A 21,453-nucleotide genomic window follows, 5' to 3' on the forward strand; every position below is an offset into this window, starting at 1 on the left:
AGGTGACGGGATCAATGAAAACCCAAACCTCGGCATCATGCCACATATCCTTGTAATAAATCCGCATATGGGTCTCCGAATCTAAAATTTAAAAAGAAAAAAGAAAAAACAAAACCAAAAAAACCCCCAAACCTAAAAAACACAGAGCTCCCTAATACTTTTAGAAACTGTGGAACGTCTTTCTCACTCAACATGCACATCACTTCTGTGGATGATGGAGCCCTTCTGGGAGCTTCGGGTCCATCCCTCTACTGTGCTCCTCCCACACGTTCATAGAACTGCCTACTGGCCTGTCTGTCCCTACTAAACTCAACTCTTTGTTGAGTTCACAGTTCATGCTGTGTTCACTGTGTCTCCAGAACCTAGCCCAATGCACATTACGTGATATACTCCATAAATTATTTATTAGGGTCAGGCTCACATTTGTAATCCCAGCACTTTGGGAGGCCGAGGCGGGTGGATCACCAGAGGTCAGGAGTTTGAGACCAGCCTGACCAACATGGTGAAACCTCGTCTCTACTAAAAATACAAAATTAGCCGAGTGTGGTGGCACATGCCTGTAATCCCAGCTACTTGGGAGGCTGAGGCAGGAGAATCACTTGAACCCAGGAGGCGGAGGTTGCAGTGAGCCAAGATCATGCCATTGTACTCCAGTCTGGGCAACAAGAGTGATACTTCATCTCAAAAAAAAAAAAAAAAAATCATTTATTAAAAGTACAGGGCCGGGTGTGGTGGCTCACACCTATAATCCCAGCACTTTGGGAGGTTGAGGTGGGCAGATCACCTGAGGTCAGGAGTTCGAGACTAGCCTGGCCAACATGGTGAAACTCTGTCTCTACTAAAAATACAAAAATTAGCCAGGTGTGGTGGTGGGTGCCTGTAATCCCAGCTACTTGGGAGGTTGAGGCAGGAGAACCACTTGAACCCAGGAGGTGGAAGTTGCAGTGATCTGAGATCATGCCACCACACTCCAGCCCTGGCGACAGAGCAAGACTCCGTCTCAAAAAACAAACAAACAAAAACAAACCAACAAACAAGTACAAACCGTTATCATGCTTGTGAAATTTTTTTTTTTTTTTTTGACAGAGTCTTACTCTGTTGCCCCGGCTGGAGTGCAGTGGCATGAGCTTGGCTCACTGCAGCCTCCGCCTGCTGAGTTTGAGTGATTCTCATGCCTCAGCCTTCCGAGTAGCTGGGATTACAGGTGTGTGCTACCACACCCAGCTAATTTTTGTATTTTTATTAGAGACAGGGTTTCACCATGTTGACTAGGTTGGTCTCGAACTTCTGACCTCAAGTGATCCAGCCTAGGCCTCCCAAAATGCTGGGATTTACAGGCATGAGCCACCGCGCCCAACCCTGAATTTTTTTTTTTTTTTTTAACTGAACTGTAATTATGCTATTCAAGTGATATTTGGACCTGAAAGGATATTAAGTATATCTCTGAGGACACAAAAATGCCAAATTTAGCAGGATAGTCAAGGGTATGTGGTAACAAATTCACTAAATACCTTATTTCTAAAATTTTTACATACAGATTTTAAAACTTTTTTTTTTATGGAAAATTTCAAACATATGCAAAAGTACAGAGAATAGTATATAACAAATCCCTGTGTACCTATCACCTAGCTGCCACAATTATTAATACACTGAAATTTCTTTTTTTTTTTTTTTTTTGAGACGGAGTCTTGCTCTGTCGCCCAGGCTGAAGTGCAGTGGTGCGATATTGGCTCACTGCAAGCTCTGCCTCCTGGGTTCACGCCATTCTCCTGCCTCAACCTCCCGAGTAGCTGGGACTACAGGACTCCTGCCACCGCACCCTGCTAATTTTTTGTATTTTTAGTAGAGACGGGGTTTCACCACGTTAGCCAGGATGGTCTCAATCTCCTGACCTCGTGATCTGCCCGCCTCGGCCTCCCAAAGTGCTGGGATTACAGGCGTGAGCCACCGCGCCTGGCCAACATATTGAAATTTCTTTCATCTGTATCATCCCCCTACCCCATCATCAGATAATCCTGAAGCAAATCCCAGACATCATATTACTTAATCCATAAAGATTTCAATTACACTGAGATTTTAAAATTTACTTCACTATTCAAATCTATTTTTATTTATCACATTTATTTAAAACATTTTTATAGACATGTTTTGAATCAGCAACTATTTCTGACTAAAATTTTCTTTTAATAAATTTTTTATTAGTGTTTCCTTTTGCCTTGTCACAGGGTTGTATAAACCACTCTTGGTGTTTAACCAGAAACTGAACACCACCAAGAGAAAGCTCAACAGGTTTCTGAAAAGTGTTAACCTGGAATTCCAGGAAAGCTGGTTAATGTTCCTTCTGACTCAGACATTTGTACAAGCTTAGAGAACTGCATCTGATCAAGGAAGAAGGAGGATTCTCCATAGTTTTTACTACTGAGTAAAGGCCCCTATGAACCTACAGCTATGATAATGTGGTTATTTTGGTGAGAATCCAGCATCTTAACTATGACCACAGCTACCTTAGAGGAGTGATTCTTTTTTCTGGGGTGATTCATAATCATACAGAATCCTTGAAGATACAGATTCTGGAGTTTTAAAAGCCAAGTCTCAAAAAAGATTCTGATGTACAGTCAGAGGGCAGCACCTCTGCCCCAGTCAAGGTACAAGTCCAGGAACTGAGGGCTTTAAACATGTGTGCAAGACCCAGTGCCTAGATCTCAGTTTCTAATGTCATTCTTTAACAAAAGAAACCAAGGCTCCTTGGACACATGTCTGTTCCTAGGATTAGGGCAGGAAATAAGTAAGATAAGCCTGGTGCATCTGGTGGTGCCAAAAAGTAAGGAAATGCTGAAAACCAAACCAAATCAAAAACAAAATCCCATTTTTGCTCCCCCCAGCAAAAATCCCATAATGAGTGGGGTATGTCAAGGGAACAAAGGAGCCTGCTGAGAGCTTGAACGGCCAAAGCTGGGACAGTCTGAACAATAAAATATAGAACTGGACTGTAACCCAAAGTATAAATGAACTATGCACAAGTCCATACTGATATAAACAAACAACTGAAAAAAATAAGTGAGGAAGAGACACATCTCCCGTGTGGAAGGATTCTAAATAACTTTATCCATACTTGGCTCCCAAGGGGGTGGAACATAACTCCCCACTCCTTAAGTGTGAGCTACACATAGTGACTTCCTTCCACAGGGAACAGCATGGAAAGAGGGGGAGGAAGAGGAACTTCACGTGGAGCATCCTGACACAAACACTACAGTGATAAGTCATGTTGATTGTATGCTCCCTTGATATGATGTGATGAAAATGGCACTACCTCTACAGCCTTCCTCCTCAAGCCCATAAAACCGACTCTACACGTAAGAAAAACATCAGGCATATCCAACAGAGATATTCTAGAAAATACTGACCAGTACTCCTCAAAACTGTCAAGGTCATCAAAAACAAGGTCTGAGAAACTGTCACAGCCAAGAGGAGCCTAGGGAGGTGTGACAACTAAATATAATGTGGTATCCTGGAACAGAAGGAGGATGGTAGGTGAAAACTAAGGAAATCTGAAAAAACTATGAACTTTAGCTACTAATAATGTATCAATATTGGTTCATTAATTGTAACAAATGTACTATACTAACATAAAATATTAATAGGGGAAACTGAGTGTGTGGTATATGGGAACTCTGTACTATTTCTGTGATTTCTCCATGAGCCTAAAATTGCTCCAATAAGGTTTGGTAAAAATTGTTCATGTTTGATCTTAGAGTCAACTGTTCAATTGAACAACTTTTAAATTTTTATTAATAATAGACTAATTTTTAGAATAGTTTTAGATTTACAGAAAAATTGGGCAGAGTTCCCATATTCCACCCCACCACCTCCTGTTGTGTTGTCTTTATTAACAACATTTTGCAATCCTATGATACATTTGTTAGAAAATTAGTGAACCAATATTGATATATCATTATTAACTAAAGTCTGCCATTTAGGTTAAGGCTCACTCTGTGATGTATGAAACCACAGGTTCTGACAAATGTATAATGTCATGTATACACCACTGAAGCATCATATAGAATAGTTTCACTGTCCTACAAATCTCCTGTGTTTCACCTAGTCATCCCTCCCCAGCCCCCAAATCCCTGTGACCACTGATCTTTTTACTGTCTGTATAGTTTTGTCTTTTCCAAAATGTCATATAGTTGGAATCACATAGTACAGTGTGTAGCCTTCTCAGAATGGCTTTGCTCACTTGTGATATACGTTTAGGTTTCCTCCATGTCTCTTTGTGGCCTGACAGCTCATTTCTTTTGTTGCTGAATAATATTCCATTGTACGGATATGCCACAGTTTATGCGTTCAGGTACTGAAGGACATCTTGGCTGCTTCCAGTTTTCAGTGATTATGAATAAAGCATATGCTATAAACATCCATATGCACGCTTTTGTGTGGATATACGTTATCAACTTGTGTTACTTCGAGGTATTTTGTTTAATGTCCAAATATTTTGGGATTTTCCAGGTATCTTTGTTACTGATTTCTAGTTTAATTTCATTATGGTTTGAGAGCATACTTTGCATAATTTCTACTCTTTTAAATTTGTTCAGATTTTTTTTTATGTCCCAGAATGTGGTCTCTCTTGGTAACTGTTCCATGTGACCTTGAGAAGAATGTATATTTTGTTGTTCAATGAAGTATTCTAGAGATGTCAATTAGATCGGGTTAGTTGACAGTGCTGTTGAGTTTAACTATATGCTTACTGATTTTCTGCCTGTTGGACCTGTCAGTTATGAACAGAGAAGTGTTGAAGGCTCTAACTACAACAGTAAACTTGTCTCTCTCTTCTTTCAGTTCCATCAGTTTTTGTCTTACATATTTTGACTCTATTCATACATTAAGGATTGTTACATCTTTTTTGGAGAACTGACCCATCTTTATCCTTGGGGATTCTTTCTCTCTAATCTTCATTCTAAAATGAATCTGGACACTCTTTGTTACCTAATATGGTGGAGTCAGGCAATTTTTTTTTTGCAACTCTAGTATCTCATTCTGAATATTTTACTCTGGATATCTCATTCTGGAGATAAAAGTAGTGAGTGAAAGTTTGTTATTATTCCTTTCAATATTCCGTAGCATTCACTGGTGAAGCCATCTGGCCTCTCTGTGGGAAGATTTCAGAATTACTAATTCAATTTCTTTACTTGTTTTAGGTCTATTCATATTTCTACTTCTTGTTGAGTCAGTTTTGGTAATTTGTCTTTCTAGTCATTTGTCCATTTCATCTAAATTTGTCTAATTTGCTGGTATAACATTGTTTATAATACTTTTATAATTCTTTTAATTTCTGTACCTCTTTTCATTCCTGATTTTTGCAATTTGTATCTTCTCTTTTAATTTCTTGATCAGGGTAGCTAAAAGGTTGGTAACTTTGTTGATCTCTCAAAGAATGAACTTGTGATTTTTCTGTTTACTATCTCATTGATAACTGCCTTAATCTTTATTCTTTCCTCTTTCTGCTTGCTTTGGATTTAGTTTGCTCTTTTTTTATCTAGTTTCGTAAGGTGAAATTTTATGATATTGATTTCAGAGCTTTCTTCTTTTCTGATACAGGTATTTATAGTTATAAATTTCATTCTAAGTGCTACTTCAGCAGTTTTTTTATATGTTTTATATTTCATTTTCATTCATTTCAAAATATTTTAAAATTTCCCTTGTGTATCCTTCTTTGACCCATGAGTTGCTTAGAAATATATTGTCTAATTTCCAAATGTTTTGGGGTTTCATATATATTCATGTGTGTGTGTGTGTGTGTGTGTGTGTGTATGTATATATATATATTTTTTTGAGATGAAGTCTCACTCTGTTGCCCAGATTGGAGTGCAGTCTTGTGATCTTGGCTCACTGCAACCTTTGCCTCCTGGGTTTAAGTGATTCTGCTGCTTCAGCCTCCTGAGTACCTGGGATTACAGGTGTGCGCCACCATGCCTAACTAATCGTATTTTTTTCTACTGTGAATCTTTAATTCCATGTGCCAGAGAACATACTTGGTATAGTCTCAAAATTAATTGAGATTTGTTTTGTGGCCCAGTGTATTGGATATACTCAGTTAGAAGCATTTAGGCATTTAGAAATTCTTTACTAAACATGATTTTTTTTTTTTTTTTTTTTGAGACAGTTTTGCTGTTACCCAGCCTGGAGTGCAGTGACGTGATCTCCACTCACTACAACCTCAGCCTCCAGGTTCAAGTGATTCCTGTGCCTCAGCCTCCTGAGTAGCTGGGATTACAGGAATTTGCCACCACGCCCAGCTAATTTTGTATTTTTAGTAGAGATGGGGTTTTGCCATGTTGGTCAGGCTGGTCTCAAACTCTTTTCCTCTAGTGATCCACCCACCTGCGCCTCCTAAAGCACTGGGATTATAGGTGTGAGTCACCATGCCCAGCCATTAAACATATTTTATTGCAATATAATTCAAGTACCATAAAACTCACCCCTTTAAAGTATACAATTCACTAATTTTTAGTGTACTCATAAGACCACGCAACCATTACCACAATCTAATTCCAGAACATTTTCTTTACCCCAAAAAGAAATGTATACCCACGAGTAGTAACTCCTTTTCCTCCTTCCCCCAAGCCCTAGACAACCACTAATCTATTCTCTGTTTCTATGGATTTGTCTATTTTGGACATTTTATATAAATAGAATCATGTAATATGTGGTTTGTATCTGGCTTCTTTCCGTTAGCATGTTTTCAATGTTAATACATGTTGCAGCATGTATCAGTACTTTTTTTCTTTTTATAGCTGAATAATTTTCCATTGTCTGGATATCCTACATTTTGTTTATCCATTCATCAGTTGATAGACAATTAAGTTGTTTCTACTTTTTAGCTATTACGAATGCTGCTGCTGTGAGCATTTGTGTACAAGTTTTATGTGGTGTGCATTTTTTTTGAGACGGAGTCTCGCTCTGTCGCCCAGGCTGGAGTGCAGTGGCATGATCTTGGCTCACTGCAAGCTCTGCCTCCCGGGTTCACGCCATTCTCCTGACTCAGCCTCCTGAGTAGCTGGGACTACAGGCACCTGCCACCACGCCCGGCTAATTTTTTGTATTTTTAGTAGAGACGGGGTTTCACCATGTTAGCCAGGATGGTCTCAATCTCCTGACCTTGTGATCCACCCGTCTCAGCCTCCCAAAGTGCTGGGATTACAGACATGAGCTATTGTGCCCAGCCGCATTTTGTGTTTTTTTTTTTTAGACAGAGTCTTGCTGTGTTGCCCAGGCTAGAGTGCAGTAGCATAATCTCAACTCACTATAGCCTCTGCCTCCTGGGTTCAAGCGATTCTCCTGCCTCAGCCTCCTGAGTAGCTGGGGTTACAGGTGCCTGCCACCATGCCCAGCTAATTTTTGTATTTTCAGTAGAGATGGGGTTTCACCATGTTGGACAGGCTGGTGTTGAACTCCTGACCTCAGTGATCTTCCTGCCCTGGCCTCTCAAAGTGCTAGGATTACAGGTGTGAGCCACCACACCTGGCCTGGTGTACATTTTTTAGAGGTAACTAATCTCTAGGCTATGGGCTAAGTTACTGTTCACCAGTGTCTTCTAATTTTACTCCTAGTGGTTCGTCCAGTTTGGGCCTTCCTCTGAGACTGCAATTTCCCACTGTGTCTCACTTGGCCCTAAAAAGGCTGTGAGGAGTTTCCTTCCTTTAAGAGGTAGCTAATCTCTAGGCTATATAAGCTCTATAAGCTAAGTACCTGCTCAGGAAACGGGAGGCTGAACTCTGCCTCTGTGTGTATGTGTGTGTGTGTGGGTGTACGTGTGTGTTTGTGTATCTGCATGTCTATGTGTTTACGTGTCTGTTTTTCTGTGTGTGGGCCAACCCAAATTCCTGCATGTTTACAAACAGTCTTTAGGTTTTAGGAGAGGCCAAAAGGGCTGAGTCAACTCTCAATATCTTAGTTCTACTCTACATGCTTCAACTCTCCCTGGCTACATGCCTTACCTTCTGTTCTGAACCACAGTATAAGTGAGCCCTGCAGGGTGGGAAATGAGCCATGACATTCATACCCAAAGAAGCCAGTGCACACACATACCGTGTAGATTTCTATTGCGCTTTTGGGATGAAAGGAAAAGTAATATGTATCATTTTGTGAATCATCCATCAATCCATGGATGTGATGATGCCCAAATATTACTTTGGTTAGAAAAATCATCCCACATAAACTCCCACTTTTCTCTCCTTTGGATCCTAAAACTTTCATCGCTCCACTGCAGTATATGCATCTGCGGAGAAAAGCACATGGCCAGGCAGTAGCTGCTCACCAGTGTCCTCTAGTTTCACCCCTGGTGGTAGGTCCAGTTTGGGCCTCTGAGACTGCAGTTTCCCATTGCCTATCATTTGGCCCTTAAAAAATTATTAAGATGCTTCCTCCCCAATCTTCATTCTAAAATTGAACCTGAAGACTCTCTGTTACCTAATAAGGCGGAGTTCGGCAATGTTTCTTTGCAGCTCTGTCATCTCATTCTGGATAAAGGTAGCGAGGTTAAGGGGTGGAAATAAATATGGGAAACCAGAGGGGGAAACATGTTATCCAAGGACAAGGAAAACCTGATCCAGGGTGAGAGACAGATATAGTACTTGACTAAAAGTTGGCCTGATTTGGCCAAAGAAAATGGCATATTACACATTCGGGTGTTCTTTTATGAAATAAGATATTCTGTACCTGCTTGTTGAAATATCCTCAAAAGGGTAGAGGATCTCTCCATTGTTACAGATTTCGCAGATGAACCCCTTCTGGCTACAAAGACTGCAGCTGTACACGTGTGAGGTGGCAAATTTAATGACCTTGCCCAAGAATGGAGCCAGCTTTCCCTCTATTACCTGCAGAAAGAGAAATGGGACAGGGAAGCACACTTATTGAGAACAGAAGTCTTGTACACACAGGAAAGGAAAGGAATTCCTTTCCTTTATACAACAGGAAAACCTCTAATTATAATTTCTCAGCAACTCTGAGGAAGAAAAGACATAGTAGTTCTGCTCCAAAAGAACTTTCTGGTTTAAACCACTGGAGGTTGTAAATTAAGATGCTGAAACTTCTTTTGTATTCCTCTTGCTTTGCAGTGTGGTGTAGAAAATTGAGGCCCAACAGATGGGGAACCCTACTTGGATAGACCAACTTCACAGTGAGGGTGTGGTACAAGAGGAGCGTGGTAGGTTTCCTAAAGTACACTGAAAACATACGGAGTAAATCTAGATGCATAAGTTTGTGTTGTAAATGCAATAATACCTTTTCTCTGATGAATTAATGGGATAGTTTTTTCACCATCTTCCCCAAGAACATACAGTAAATGGGGAAAAATAGGTTTCTTTTGCTGCTGGTAAGTATAGCAAAAAAAGCTTGCAATTTGGCAGCCTAATGGCCATTTTCAGCCTGTCGGTTTTTTTTCTTTTAACTCGTGGTGGTTTTTAAAATGAAGTAATTTAAAAATTGGGATATTTTACATAAAAACCCAGATTTTTGGAAAAATCAGATGATCCAGCACAACTAGGCTTGGATTCAGCGTGATGAGGACCTGGCCATGCGAGGGGCTGCCTGTTTATGCTGAGATATCCGCTCTCTGCCTGACAGCTGTTCCCACCAGGCCCCAGGGTCTTGCATCTGCCTGCCTTCCACAGTGGCCTCGCCTGTTGGCGTGCATACATCCCTGAGTTTGGAACTCACGTTCTGTTGATCATTTCTCACTTACTAATACCCATGGGCTTCAAAGACTTCAGTATTTCACACGCCAGCTAGATAAAATCTGCCTTTACTTCTAATTAATGCAGATACAAATACATGCTGGTTTTGATATAAGAAAATAATTGAAGATTACATTTAATTTGGAAATAGCTGAAAATAGTTTCTTTCAAATGAATATAGTTACATTATAATTTTTCATAAAAATAATATCTGAGGGAGGCCGGGTGCTGTGGCTCACACCTGTAATCCCAGCACTTTGGGAGGCCAAGGCAGGTGGATCGCCTGAGGTTAGAGGTTTGAGACCAGCCTGACCAACATGGCAAAACCCTGTCTCTACTAAAAATACAAAAAATTAGCTGGGCGTGGTGGCAGGTGTCTGTAATCCCAGCTACTCAGGAGGCTGATGCAGGAGAATCACTTGAACCTGGGAGGTGGAGGTTGCAGTGAGCTGAGGTCATACCATTGCACTCCAGCCTGGGCAACAAGAGTGAAACTCCCATCTCAAAAAAGAAAAGAAAAAGAAAAAAATAGTATCTGAGGGAAATGTAGTATAAATCATACCTAAAGAGAAATTACAATGTCTAGGTGAGTAGGTAGTAGTGACTGGTAATACAAAAACAAAAGACTACAAAAAATGTAATCATGCCTTTTGCAAAAAATGAAGCTATACATAATAGCTATATATAATACCGGAGATAAAAACTGAAGTGGTTTTTAAACATCATGGAATGATCCATGTTTTAGAAATAAATATAATGGTGGTTCCATTCAATTGCCAGACAGGGTACCCTCCCATGGGTGGAAACAAGTCTGCTCCAAGCCAAGGCTAGGCTTTAGGTCCCACGAAGATGATTTCTCTGGAAGGTTGTGGTGAGGCTGCACCAGGAGGCGCCTTTCCCTCTTGCCTCCCACCCTGGTCATTTGCAAGGGAAAGGAGCTGGAGGTACAGGGAGAAAGATCTCCTTCAATTGAAAGTGCCTCCCCTTCAACACTGGGGAACTGAGTCATGCATTTCTTCGAGGTCCAAGGCCATGCTTAGTGCGTAGGCAAGACTTGCTTCAGCCCCAGGTGTGGTGACTTAGACTTAGGAAACCAATTATGAGTGGAAAATGAACCTCTAGTTCAACTGTGCCAGATGAAGCAGCCCTCCAGTGCCTACCCTGCCTTGCCCTTCCCCATCATGTACTGTGAAAACCCCTCTGATGGCCTCAAGGCAGTGCCTGCAGGCCAAGGCCCTTCTGGGGGTTTCCATCTTTCTTCCACCAGACTCCAAGCCCACTCTCCTCCGAGACAGTGTTATCTTTTCTCACCCAGAGTATTAACACTACTAAGTCTTTCACCTTAATTTATGACTCAGGATTTATTCACGTCCTGCCCACTCTAGGTTCACAAAAATAAAATCAAGTGTTAGACACACTGGCTGCCAATAAGGCACTAGCCTTATTGGGTGCCACCTGGCGTGCTGGGACCTGGCAGTGCCTCTGCTGATCGAGCCCTTTCTCAGTTAATGGGTGTCGAGTTGGGTCATCTGTCCACTGACCCTGACTTCATGTAAGCAGCCGCGGGTTGTGGGCAGACAGGAGCTCAGAAATGCAGCATGAGGCTTTTTTTTTTTTTTGAGACAGAGTCTTGCTCTGTCACCTAGGCTGGAGTACAGTGGCACAATCTCAGCTCACTGCAACCTCCACCTCCCAGGTTCAGGCAATTCTCCTGCCTAAGCCTCCTGTGTAGCTGGAACTACAGGTGCTGGTCACCATGCATGGCTAATTATTGTATTTGTAGTAGAGATGGGGTTTCACCATGTTGGTAAGGCTGGTCTTGAACTCCTGACCTCAGGTGATCCACCCACCTCAGCCTCCCAAAGTGCTGGGATTACAGGCGTGAGCCACTGTGCCTGGCTAGCATGAGACTCTTAAAAAAACCTGGCCATTTGCTTCCTCTAATTCCCTACACTTTGGCATATTGGGCAATGTATTACCTCCTTAAAATAATAAAAGAATAACTTTTCTATGAAAAAAAGATAAATAGGGCCAGGCGCAGTGGCTCATGCCTGTAATCCCAGCACTTTGGGAGGCCGAGGCAGGCGGATCACAAGGTCAGGAGATCGAGACCATCCTGGCTAACATGGTGAAACCTCGTCTCTACTAAAAATACAAAAAAATTAGCCAGGTGTGGTGGCAGGCGCCTGTAGTCTTAGCTACTCGGGAGGCTGAGGCAGGAGAATGACATGAACCCGGGAGGCGGAGCTTGCAGTGAGTTGAGATCGTGCCACTGCACTCCAGCCTGGGCGACAGAGTGAGACTCTGTCTCAAAAAAAAAAAAAAAAAAAGAAAAAAAGAAAAATAAATGTAATGCTGGTTAACTCTAGGGAGGGCAATAAGTCAGAGAAGCAAAAACACAACTATATACAAAGTTGTTTTTTATATATATATATACACACACACACACACACACACACACACACACACACACACAAGCTATCCAAACTCATTTTCTATTTCTTAATATGTAACTCCTGGTGCAAGTAAATTGTCACTTTGTATATAGCTGTGTTTTTGCACTTGAAAAAACAATGTATAACAATTTTGCATTAAACTGCAGAAGGTGAACAGAAAAATCAGATTTATTACTTTGTAAGAGTAGAGTTTTTTTCTTAGTAAAGGGGGTAGAAATTATCCTGGCTGTTTTTAGTCAACCATACATTTCCCACCATTTTTCAACTTACTTTCCTCTCCATTACCTTTACGAAGCCATAGATAGACCTTCTTTTATTTATGTTCTCTGAGGAACCATTAACTCCAATAAACCCCAGTAAGGCATGCTCCTAATACCAACACGTGATATACACTTTCTAAGAAACAGCCATATATACAACCTTTCTAACAAATCATATATCCAACCACCAGTAAACACTTTTCAATGCGTGATGGGGTTATTTCTAAATCGTGATGGTAGCACTTCAGTTGAGTTTGGTTTTCCTCATTTTACTCTTCTCTAAACAACCAAACTGAATGAGGCATTTAAAGAGAGGCACTAACAAACTATAGTCCATTTAGGGGGAAACAACCAGGATAGAGAACAGTCTGGAAACCAGGTGAGTAAAGGTTGGTGAAACTGGGAAGAAAAGACCTTGAGGAAGACATGAGAGTTATCATCCAGGATCTAAAGGAGAAGTTTGAGCATCTTGTGCATAAAGTTTTTTCTCTATTTAGATTTCCTTGGAGAAAGGGTGTGAACATTTTGAAGGCTCTTGAAATATTTCACCAAATTTACACTGTCAGCAATGTATATTTATTCTTAAATAGGGACCTTAATAAGCTCTGGGGATTGATATCTGTATAATATTCAGTCTTCCTTTAAAACAATGTGATACATATCTGCATTTCATTAAATCTTCACTTATTATTGCTTAATACAAATTTATTTCCTTGTACAAGCTACTCACATTTATTATTTAGTTTAAGGTTAAACTTTTGTATATTTTTCTCATTAGCTATTGCTGGTATATTAGAATATATTGACATTTGTGTGCATGTTACTATATGACAGTAATTACTGAATTTCCATTGATGCTAATTACTTTTAGGTGATTCTTTTGTTTTTTCTAGTACTATATCTCTTGTTTATGTTTCATTTCTTGTTGCACCACCCAGGGCTCCTAAAACAATATTAATAATGGTACTAGTGGTTATTTTTATTATTTCAGGAAGAATCAAACTGGAACTTATGGAGTTTATAGTGAATGACTAATTTTCTCCATCAAATATGTATATCCTGTCATTCACCACATTTCATTTATTCCCCCTCTTTAAATAACAGCTATACTGAGATATAATTCACATACCATGTGATTCACCTATTTAAAGTCTACAATTCAATGGTTCTTAGTTTATTCACAGAGTTGTGAAACATCACCACAATCGATTCTAGGGGATCCCACTAACCCTCTGAAAAAACTCTATATCCATTAGTAGTCACTTTCCCTTTACCATGCCCCTGCAAGCCCAAGGAACCAATAATTTACTCTCTGTCTGGGTGCAGTGGCTCACACCTGTAACCCCAGCACTTTGGGAGGTAGAAGCAGGCGGATCACCTGAGGTCAGGAGTTCACAACTAGCCTGGCTAACATGGTGAAACCCCATCTCTACTAAAAATACAAAAAAAATTAGCAGGGCACGGTGGCGCATGCCTGTAATCCCAGCTACTCGGGGGGCTAAGGCAGGAGAATTGCTTGAACCCAGGAGGCAGAAGTTGCAGTGAGCTGAGATGGTGCCACTGCACTCCAGCCTGGGCAACAAAAGCAAAAACTCCATCTCAAAAAAATATATATATATATACTTTCTGTCTTCATAGATTTGCCTATTCTGGAGATTTCATGTAAATATGATCATATAATATGTGGTCTTTTATGACGGGCTTCTTTCACTCAGCATAAAGCGTTCAAGGTTCATGCTGATTTTCTTTTAAATGCCTTCACTATAAGTCTCTTTTTTCCATCTTACCCTAGACTTTTATCACTCCTCTCTAGATTAATAAAATAATCTCCTAGTTTTATTTCTAGATGTCAGTCTTTTTTCCTAGATCCAGCATGCATACATATTAATCAGTTTTAGACACCACTTTCATCGTGTATCATCTCTTCCCTCAAACCTTTGGTGAATTCTTCATTTTTGAGATGGAGTCTTGCTCTGTCACCCAGGCTGCAGGGCAATGGTGTGATCTAGGCTCACTGCAACCTCTGCCTCCCAGGTTCAAGCGATTCTCCTGCCTCAACCTCCCAAGTAGCCGGGATTACAGGCACGAGCCACCATGCCCAGCTAATTTTTTGTATTTTTAGTAGAGGTGGGGTTTCACCATGTTGGCCAGGCTGGTCTCAAACTCCTGAACTTGTGTGATCCACCTGCCTCGGTCGCCCAAAGTGCTGAGGTTATAGGCGTGAGCCACTGGGCTCGGCAAATTCTTAGTGTATCATCAACCAAAACTCTTTGCTCTTTCATTTCATAAAATTATATTGAGTTACTATGTACTAGACACTCAGTGTAGAGTGAACTGCACAAAAACTGGAGCTTACATTTTACCTGGTATGCAAGTGGATTCCATATTAGCCATTCAAACTCATTTTGCATTTCTTAACATGTACCTCCTGTTGCGAGCACATTTACCCCTACGTAGAACATGCTTGCTCTTGCTCCTGTGCCTTCGTCCATGTCATTCCTCTATCTGGAGTTTCACTTTTCTTAACCCTTACTTAAATTTCATGTAGGCTTCATGGCTTAGATCTGTGGCTACTTCAGACATCACATGTCATTTTTTTTATTTTTTAGTTTTTTAAAGGAAGGCATCAAGTTGTTCGTCTGTTTGGATGGGATCAGTAGAAATGAATCTAAAGCAGTCACATCCATTTCTTTTGATATTGCTGTAAATAAGAGAACAGGGCTTGTACAAGCATACTTACTTTTGCCAAGGCCAAAATGCTAGGGGGAAGACATTTAACACAGCTCAAACTTGATTTGAATCACTTATGTAAGATAATATCTTAGCAACACCTGGAAATTGTGTCTTACTCCTTTCCTACTTATACTTAAATTAGTCACAGGCTAATATAACTTTATAACAACCCCTCAAAAGTCAAAAGGACACTTCATCTTTAGCATTAGAAGGCCGGTAGTTTTTAGTTTAAACCAGGTGGTCATTCGGTATATTAGTGATAGTGAAACAGACCTGAGATGAGGTTTAGTTATCTCTATTTATTCCCTCAAAGTGCATGTCTACGTGAACAAAATCATGACAGCGTAATTAGAAGGAAACACGTGTAGCTCTTTCCCCATTTCCTTGCTTCCCTGCGCTCAACCCCCTTCCCTTTCTCCATATACCAAATTGCCCTATCTCCTTGAGAAAAGGCAGATGTCCAAAATAGGGTGAAAGTTTGTTTCTGTTTTCCATTAAACTTAATGTCTTGTACGAAGGAAGGTACTAGTCTGATTTATTTACTTGGGGAGTGTGTATATATGACTGTTTCAGAGGTGTTACACTAACTGGATATTCAAAGAATACACATTTCCATTTGTAACAAAATTAGGTCACCTTATTGCCTTGTAGCACAAGGACAAAATGTAGCAACAAGCTGATATCTTCTTCCAGATTTCGCTGTTTTTCACTTTTGCAGTCTGTCTATAAATTCTTTTCACCATCATTTTAGGTACTTCTAGAACTCAAGGAACTGTCAAATATCACTTTCCACCATCCAGTCCCTGATAAATATGCCAAATATGCTTACCCTTCTTGTGTGAAAGAAGCCCATGAAAGCTGCCTGGTTGAACTTCCAGCTCAGGGATACACACATTTTGCCTCCCTCTTCTATTCTGGTCAAGATGGTCAGCATTGGAATTTGAGGCCTATGGCTTTCTTGCAGACTAAGACAACAGACTTTATTTGATTTACTTTCTTGCAGACCAATCAAAAATTACAATTAAGTTAAAAAATAACCTAGTGCTGCCTTCCCCAAACCACAGTTTCAGAAACAGCTGCTTATTACTCATGTGTGGCACCAGGAAATTGCAGTGTCATGTTCAAGGTCTGCAGCCAATAGAGATCTGTGGGATTGGGAAAAGGGCACAAATGAATCTTTTATGTTGGTTACCTTCACTCCCTTGGAACCATCACAAAATTCAAAATTTACGGGCTGGGGGAAGACAGAGCACTAGTAACCTGGACAAGAAAAAAGAAAGGAAAAAGCTCTTTCTCATCAAATTTCCTTATGCATCAGCTAATTCCTTCCCTCTGATTTGTCAATTTACCTTCCATTTCAAAACAAGCTTCCTTAGCCATCGTGTAACATCTGGATTCGGAGCAACGGTTGGGAATGCTTTGGTGAAGAGGGCTACTGCACTTGACAAACAACTCCATCTCTGAAAGTCTAAACAAAAGACCCAATTCATGGTGAACAGTCACCTGTCACTCACTAGGAACAGGCTGGCTTGACGAAATGGAAGAATCAAAATTGTCACATATTGTGAAATAATTTCCCATATAATTTAGTTGCATTTGCCTGGCCAGACAACCCTGAAAGGTTGCATTTTGTCTCTAGTGTCATTTCTCAGTCCATTTAATAGGTAGGTAGAGTGAAGTCTAGTGGCCTTGGCCAGATGAGTTCATGGGAAGTTAGGAAAAAACAGGCTGTGGATTCTGCTCAAGCTTGAAAACCCTAACACACCTCACGAGACTATTCTGAATCCTCATTCAATGTTAAATTTTACTCCTCTTACTCATAAATCCTTAAAAATAGAAAATAAAAAGCAAGCTGGATGTAGGGGCTGATGCCTGTAATCCCAGCACTTTCGGAGGCCAAGGTGGGAGGATCACTTGAGCCCAGGAGTTCCAGACCAGCCTGTCAATGAAGTGAGATCCCTATCTCTGTAAAAAATAAAAAAAATTAGCCGATTGCAGTGGTATGCACCTGTAGTCCAAGCTACTTAGGAGGCTGAGGTGGGCTTTCACTACAAAGCCCAGGAATTTGAGGTTGCAGTGAACTATGAGCTATGATTGGGTCACTATACTCCAGCCTGGGTGACAGGGCAAGACCCCGTCTCAAAATAAATAAATATCACCAAAGTATATGGGATATTCCTATTTCAAAAAGTTGTTTAAAACTCACTTTTCCCGCCGGGCGCGGTGGCTCAAGCCTGTAATCCCAGCACTTTGGGAGGCCGAGACGGGCAGATCACGAGGTCAGGAGATCGAGACCATCCTGGCTAACACGGTGAAACCCCGTCTCTACTAAAAAATACAAAAAAAAAAACCTAGCCGGGCGAGGTGGCCGGCGCCTGTAGTCCCGGCTACTCGGGAGGCTGAGGCAGGAGAATGGCGGGAACCCGGGAGGCGGAGCTTGCAGTGAGCTGAGATCCGGCCACAGCACTCCAGCCTGGGTGACAGAGTGAGACTCCGTCTCAAAAAAACAAAAAAACAAAAAAACAAACAAAAAAACCCCCTCACTTTTCCCATAATTAACCTTTGAGTTCTTTATCATGGCTCGGTGCTGGGATGTTTGTACATAAACATAAAAGTCTCTCTTTTCTAATTAGCTGCTCCTCACCATTCCCAATCCATTATGGGACTGCTCTAACAAGACTTAAATTTTGGCTAATCAAGCACTTTACTGAGGGTGGATTGTGATGCCACCAATTAGCTCTTATCTGATCCTTTCCCAAAGGTGATAATTTCTACTTAGAGCTGGGAAACTATGTGATAATTTAATCCGGTTTAATGTAATTGGGTAGATTTATGAGTGGCCACCATAGTTCCTATCAAATTACATTTTGCTCCCTGCTAACTAGGTCTTAAGGAATAAGAGATTTTAAAAATTTCAATTTCATTTTTCTCAGTGGCTAGAATGGCAAAGACAAAACCAAGAATGCAAATTTCTTATCCAGAAAAATATATGGGATGGGGTCTACTTCAGACAGTTTTTCTGCACTAAGTGCCTCAAGGGGTGTGGCTTAGTCAAACCACATCTCCATGGAACTTAAGAGGCATTTGCAAAGAGTAAGTACAAGAATGTGGTCCAAATATTCTGAGCCCAAAACAGGTTATATGATCTGATACAGGTACATGTGTTTTATTTATGAGGAAAATAAACTACAATATTTTAAATGGAGACAATTCCAGAAAATTCTCATAGATGGTCAGCAGATTTTTGCTTCTCTGTTGAGTTAATTAGTTACATGTTTGAAATAAATCTGATTTAGGTCTCTACTATTCCTTTTAGCCTGAGTTCTGACATTATTGACTCATTGAGCAGTAAATGAAGAAAAGTCCTAAGTGGACTTTTTAACTCACCTTCCTTACTTAATATATGAGAAAATTGAGCCCAGAGAGGTAATGCGCTCTACCTAAGATCACCCAGCTGATTAGTGACAGCTTCTGACTCGCTTTCTTAAGCACCCTTTACTATTCCAAGGAAGGAGCCTTTCTGAGGGTATCTGAGGTCAGAGTGTAGCCCCAGGGTTTGGTTCAGCCCAGGAATTCTGAAGTCACTGGATGCCTACTGACCCACCTTGTAGAAATGGAAGATTTCTAATACTGAGACCCTGCACAGAAGCAGGATTGTGCAGACGAAATTAGTCCAGGTTTAGATCCACAATTTTGATCTGAACTAGATCTGTCTTTGGCTTACTGAAAAATAATACCTCTAGTCCTTCTATGAAGTTCTTGTATAAAAATTCTCTCAATGGTCACATCTCATGCCATTTTCTGAATATGAAGATGATCTTTAACAATATCTGATTGGCTAAACTACTAGGAAACTCATAAAGTAACGCAAAATTCTGTGACAGAAATGGACTTATCATCAACTTAAACCCTAGGCAGCCGGGCGCCGTGGCTCATGCCTGTAATCCCAGCACTTTGGGAGGCTGAGGGGGATGGATCACCTGAGGTCAGGAGTTCGAGACCAGCCTGGCCAACATGGCGAAACCCCGTCTCTACTAAAAATACAAAAAATTAGCCGTGGGTGGTGGTGCATGCTTGTAATCCCAGCTACTCAGGAGGCTGAGGCCGGAGAATCACTTGAACCCGGGAGGCGGAGGTTGCAGTGAGCCAAGATCGTGCCATTGTATTCCAGCCTGGGCAACAGAGTGAGACTCCGTCACAAACAAACAAACAAACAAACACCCTAGGCTATTTGCCAAAACTAGAGAAGTAGCTTTATTAAAACGAGAAGCAACTACAGTTGAGGAAAAAGAAAAAGCAAAACAAAGCAACTCCCTGTATGTACATATGTGGGAGAAACTAAAGAAATATGGCTTTTCAGAAACAGAGGAGAAACAGAAGTAGCATTACCTGATCACGTGGGGGAATGAACCATAAGAGTGAGGAGAGACATAAAAGGCTGAGAACAAAGAAGGGAAGAAGTAGGGAAGGATGAAAGCAATAATGATAATAACAATAGTGATAATTTAAAAAAGAAAAAATTGGGCTTGATGGTTCTGTGGCAATTTTTTTTTAAGTTTAAAAAATAGAGAATACAGATGCTTACAAAGAGGGAAGAAAGTTTCATTGCTCAATGACGCTGATTGAGAACTTAAATGGGAGGGTGAAATCTTGGTTTCTATTCCCAGTTATGTCCCCAGGAAGCTCTACGACCTTTTTTGTTAATCACTTAACTTCTCCATGCCTCAGTTTCCTCATCTGCAAAATAAAGTGATTCTATTCAGTCATTCAAAACTAGATGATCAATAAGGATCTCTTTCAATTTGAAGATTGTATGATTTTATAATGAAACAACAAGGAAGACATCAAAAGAAACTTGTTGAATAGCTCCAGGAATGTTGCAAGGGAATATCTGCGGAGCTAGATAAAAGGTGAGTTTAACCAGACTAATTAGAAGATACTCCAGGAAATTTTCAACAAAAGTGAAATAATGTCACCAGCTTTTTGTTCCCCTGCCTGCTGAGCTCCATTCAAAGAGGAAGTAAGGCCTTCTAGGAATCATCCCCTCACAGGTGTGCAACCAGATACCAGTTTTCCTGAAAACCTCTGCAAATCCCTTCCTTTCATCAATGCATTTAATTAGTTAATGTTTAGATAGCACTTTTGGGATGTAAAGTACAATATAAGTGCTCAACATTATTATTACTTAACAGCTTTTATGGGACCAGCCATTCCTGAGATTAAATAAGAAACTAAAGTGAGTCCCTGGTTAGAAGGCTGTGATCGAATACATTGCTGGCTCACTGATGAGGAAAAACAAGCCCTGCATATACACTGAAATAGGTGCTTTTATCAGCCTGCATATCGTTGTCTAAGATGGTTGGGGATTTTTACTCTTTGCTTCAAGGTCCACAAGTAGAAGCCACAACTTACAACACAGTAGTGATTATGATTTCACATGTCCTGTATTTCTAGAACATTATCTGTTGTGTCTGCAGTGTCTGTATGCCTGGGCACCTGTACACCCAGAATATGGATTCAAATACATGGGAATTTGCTATACAATAAAGGTGGGGAAGATGAATTTTTTAACAAATGATGTTGGGGCAAGTGGTTAGGCATCAGGGAAAACAAATAAGCTGGATCCTTAACTCATCTCATAAAAACTGTATTTTCAGGCCAGGCATGGTGGCTCACACCTGTAATCCCAGCACTTTGGGAGGCCGAGGTGGGCGGATCACCTGAGGTCGGGAGTTCGAGACAAGCCTGACCAAAATGGAGAAACCTTATCTTTACAAAAAATACAAAATTAGCCAGGTGTGATGGTGCACGCCTATAATCCCAACTACTTGGGAGATTGAGGCAGGAGAATTGCTTGAACCCGGGAGGCGGAGGTTACCGTGAGCTGAGATTGTGCCATTGCACTCCAGCCTGGGTAACAAGAGTGAAACTCTGTCTCAAAACAAAAAAAAAAAAACACAAAACTATATTTTCTTTTCTTTTCTTTCTTTCTTTCTTCTTTTTTTTTTTTTTTCAGATGTAATCTTGTTCTGTTGCCCAGGCTGGAGTGCAGTGGCATGATCTTGGCTCACTGCAACCTCCGCCTCCTGGGTTCAAGTGATTCTTCTGCCTCAGTCTCCTGAGTAGCTGGGACTACAGGCACACACTACCATGCTCGGCTAATTTTTGCATTTTTAGTAGAGATGGGGTTTCACCATATTGGCCAGGCTGGTCTTGAACTCCTGACCTCATGATTCGCCCGCCTTGGCCTCCCAAAGTGATGGGATTACAGGT

At 40.8% G+C, this 21,453-nt stretch overlaps 1 protein-coding gene across 5 annotated transcripts in view; it reads right to left on the reverse strand.

Moving 5' to 3' along the window:
• Positions 1-21,453, reverse strand: part of LOC105468002 (pleckstrin homology domain containing M3) — a 211,206-nt gene that overhangs the window by 29,803 nt on the left and 159,950 nt on the right. For all 5 annotated transcript variants that reach the window (XM_011717876.3, XM_011717878.3, XM_071073316.1 and 2 more), the window contains one exon: positions 8,716-8,873. In XM_011717876.3, coding sequence (XP_011716178.2) covers positions 8,716-8,873 — 158 coding nt within the window. The remainder of the gene's footprint in view (positions 1-8,715; positions 8,874-21,453) is intronic.

Source organism: Macaca nemestrina, chromosome 11, assembly GCF_043159975.1.
Source record: "Macaca nemestrina isolate mMacNem1 chromosome 11, mMacNem.hap1, whole genome shotgun sequence".
NCBI classification, from domain to species: domain Eukaryota; kingdom Metazoa; phylum Chordata; class Mammalia; order Primates; family Cercopithecidae; genus Macaca; species Macaca nemestrina.